The sequence below is a fragment of the Bactrocera neohumeralis genome, chromosome 3 (genome assembly GCF_024586455.1).
Source record: "Bactrocera neohumeralis isolate Rockhampton chromosome 3, APGP_CSIRO_Bneo_wtdbg2-racon-allhic-juicebox.fasta_v2, whole genome shotgun sequence".
NCBI classification, from domain to species: Eukaryota; Metazoa; Arthropoda; class Insecta; order Diptera; family Tephritidae; genus Bactrocera; species Bactrocera neohumeralis.
In genome coordinates, this window is record NC_065920.1 from 71,253,589 (window position 1) to 71,257,193 (window position 3,605).

The window sequence follows — 3,605 nt, forward strand, 5'->3', positions numbered from 1 at the left end:
GAATTATTTGTAAATGTTAAAGAAAAAATGAACTTTTTCAAGGAAAACCCAGTCTACCGCTCTGTCTAAAGCCTTAGGTTTCAGATAGTCGTATTTGAATCTACATAGAAATATGTACTTATGTACATATGTATGTACTTATACATCTCATGTCTGATACCAAAATTTCTTAATTAACTGGACTTGGATTGATTATGATCAGTCCTTTATGAATCAAGACAAATAACTCTAGTTGTTTTAAGTGTCGATAAAGCGACTTCTACCCATTACAAATCTGCTAAGGCATTTATTTTCTAGTTCCACCAGCTCAGCTGAATGTCTAGAGGTGTGAAATCCAAGATGTTTTAGCCTTGATCTCGCAAAAGCGTAGCAATCAGGACAAAAAAGTTGAGATGTTTTAGTCTCGTCTTCCTCCAACTCACTTCTGTAACTGGCATCCGGTTCGATTTTTAGCATTACCGCGTGACCAACAATAAGACAGTGCTCAGTTAGGACCTCGAAAATTAGGGAATGCTTAACCTTGCTGAGGACGAAGAGCTGGCTGGTTCTTTTACAATTGATCTTTGGGCTTGTGAAGGATCTTGCGACCGTACCGATAGTTTCCCAGCGCCCACCAAACTCCCGTCAGGCGCAGCATTTCAAAAGTAACCCGTAAGACGACAGCGGAGTTTTGACTCGTTGCAACTCTAATGACATCAAGCTTGAAATACCCTTTTTTGTCAATTCAAAACTTTGCAGTTGCCAGTGATTCCTTTATGGCCATGTACCTAAAAAAGTTTTATCAAGCAGTACCCCTTCGCCGTTGATAGTGAGATTAGATTTTCTTAAACCAACCTCGAGTGCGCGGTCAAGGAGTTCAAGGCTAGTATTGCCCCTCCACTGTCGGAGTGGTTAGACACTTCCTCAAAGGAAGCTGGCAGGCTTAAATTAACTGCTATTTTGATGGTAGCAACCTTGGTTTGAAAAACGCCACAATAGACTGAAAATCTGAAGTTAGTATTGACGGATGATTCCCAATAATAGACACCACCACCAATCGTATAGTCACTCTTGGACAACAGAACACATTTGAGAGACCTTTAAAATTTGGTTCTTGAGTCATTCTGACTTTTTTAAACGGTTCTTATGAAGGGCTTGCACCAATCGTATACTTCTTGAGTCATTCTGACTTTTTAATACATTTTTTTTAAAGGGCCTTGACAAGTTCACCACCACTCTAAACAGCTGAGGATCGAGTGTAGTAAAAATAGTTTTAGTGCATTGTAAAATCCAGCTTTTTATTATTTTGTGGGATAATCCCATCTATTGAATGCATCAGGTTAAAATCAGAAAGCTTTGGTGTTCTTGAGAGAGAAATGTACTTTTGACTTTCGTTCTCTGTTGAATTTTGCAATTTAGAGAAAGAGTGTTTGGGTTTTTCATGCTTTCGAGCTTTCAAGCTTTGGAGCTTTTTAAGTTTTTTGGCATTTTTAAGCTTTGTGGTGATTGTATAATCATTTGATTCTTAAGTAAATCCAGATTTTGGTTCTGTGCACTATTTACAGCATTTGAGCTTTTTAAGTTATCAAAATAATTTTTTTAACATTTCAACCTTTGGGGATTGTATTGCTATAAGATTCAAAAAAATAGATATCAGGAATTACAAAACTTGATATAAGTTTCTCAAACTTTTTCGATATTTTCGAGATTTTTTTTATTTTTTAGCTTTTTATGTTTTTAAAGCTTTTAATGCTCTTATTTTGAATTTTGAAGCTTATTTAGATTTTTAGGATTTTCAGAATTCGAAACCAAATTGTGGTTCTGTATGACATTTCTTAAGGTTTGAGAGCTTTAGAGCTTTTAATGTTTTTGAACTTCCCTTTCAACTTTTTAAGTTTGTTGCAATTTTTTAATTAAACATCGTATCTTATTTAATAAAATCAGATTATATAAACTTATTACACTCCTGATTCACTCTCTTAGTATGTATTACATACACACAAAATCATACATACATACATATGTATATGAGATTATCTCATTGAGATAAAAAGTTTCGAAGCAGAACTGTAAGTTTTTGCTAGAGCACCATAAACAAAAGAAGACAACTGAATTCTTCTTTATTTATTTATTATGTCGATTAATGAACTCAACATTATCTACGAAACAAAGATACCACAGAAAGTTTCGCTTAAATATTGCACAATCAGAGAAATATTGCATTAAATTTAATAAATACCGTTAAGGCCACGGTGACCTACAAAAAAAGTTATATAAAAGCGGCCTAAAATGGAATTAAGTCAGTGCACTTGCAGTACGCAATGCAAAAATATAGTTAAGCACAGAGAGATCTAAAGCTCCGCCAAAGCTTGGGAAGTCAGCAAAGCAAAAGGTGTCGATATGAAGCTTTTAGTATATAGCGCATTGCTACTGGTATTCAGTGGCAGCTTAGCGCAAGACTTCGAATTTCCGAAACCAAATGAAATTCCGTCACAGAAGCCGGATCGTATCAATTGGCTGCCCGTTTGGGATAGCGATCAAATACCAGGCGATCCGCGACAGTTTGAACGCAATCCGATTTTCAACCCATTACTACCATTCTTTCCCATAAGACCACAGCGTAAGTAGTTTTTGCGAATTTATAAATCAATTTTCTATTGAAAAAACTCCAACATCTCAGTGCACCTTGGACCCTGCGATGCGCCCAACGGCATGGGCATGCGAAATCTCTTGGTACAAGCCAAAGCGCTGCTACCGCGCGAACGCATACGCGCCATTATACGCGGCGCTGCCGAAGATCCCGAAATGGTGGCGCTAATAAAATTGATTCAGTCGCCGGATTTTCGTAATCGTACGGCCAGCTTAAGACGTTCGCGCCAGTGGAAAGGCTATCGTGATTATACCTGCTACAAAATGAATTGTGATATAAGGTTATACGCCGATTTCGTAAAGAATTTGCTACAGCTGACTGTGTTGACGGAGTCAAAAAAGAACGATACTATCACTAAGGTTGTGAAAGGCCGCCCGGGTATACGTGGTGTTCTGGAGGATATACGCGATGCTCTGCCGCGTCAACGATTGCGAGATTTATTCGAACTTTTAATGTTGCGCGATTGGTATCTGCTGCGTGCGGTTCAACGCGCGCAAAGCTATGAATTTGAAGCCGTTTTCAAGATCTTGCAGAAGAATCCGGATTATGTATATCTGCGTAAAGCCCATGCTGACGTGGGACTGCCAGTGGAGGAAGTGAAGAAGTTGGTCTTCGTTGCGTTGGGTTGGCGTGAGGGCGCACTGAATGCCGCTGATGATCTCTTCATAGATATATGAGGGAAAGTGGAAGGGTACTTCTCAGTAGTTAGCTTGTGTTTCTATATTTTTACAACACAATTATAAATAAATACATACATATGTACTTTTTATTAAGTTTTGGTGCAAGGAGATAACTTAAGATATTATACTTATAGTTTTATGCCATGTAATCGGTTACCATTCATTTTAGAAGACTTTTAAATAAATAGTTCATTACTTTTAATTTTCGATACTAAATCATTCTGCTTCGACTGTTTACTGATCCTTCAAGGCCTTTATAGTCATAAGTATTCATATGTCGTTTTGATTTTCTTTAT

The 3,605-nt window shown here is 37.4% G+C and overlaps 1 protein-coding gene across 1 annotated transcript; it reads left to right on the forward strand.

Annotated features, from left to right (window-relative positions):
- The first annotated feature begins 2,379 nt into the window (after positions 1 to 2,379).
- LOC126753032 (uncharacterized) lies at positions 2,380 to 3,306 on the forward strand. The gene is made up of 2 exons (XM_050464137.1): positions 2,380 to 2,599; positions 2,660 to 3,306. The coding sequence occupies exons 1-2, from the start codon at positions 2,380 to 2,382 to the stop codon at positions 3,304 to 3,306; spliced, it is 867 nt and encodes a 288-aa protein (XP_050320094.1).
- Positions 3,307 to 3,605: the final 299 nt, after the last annotated feature.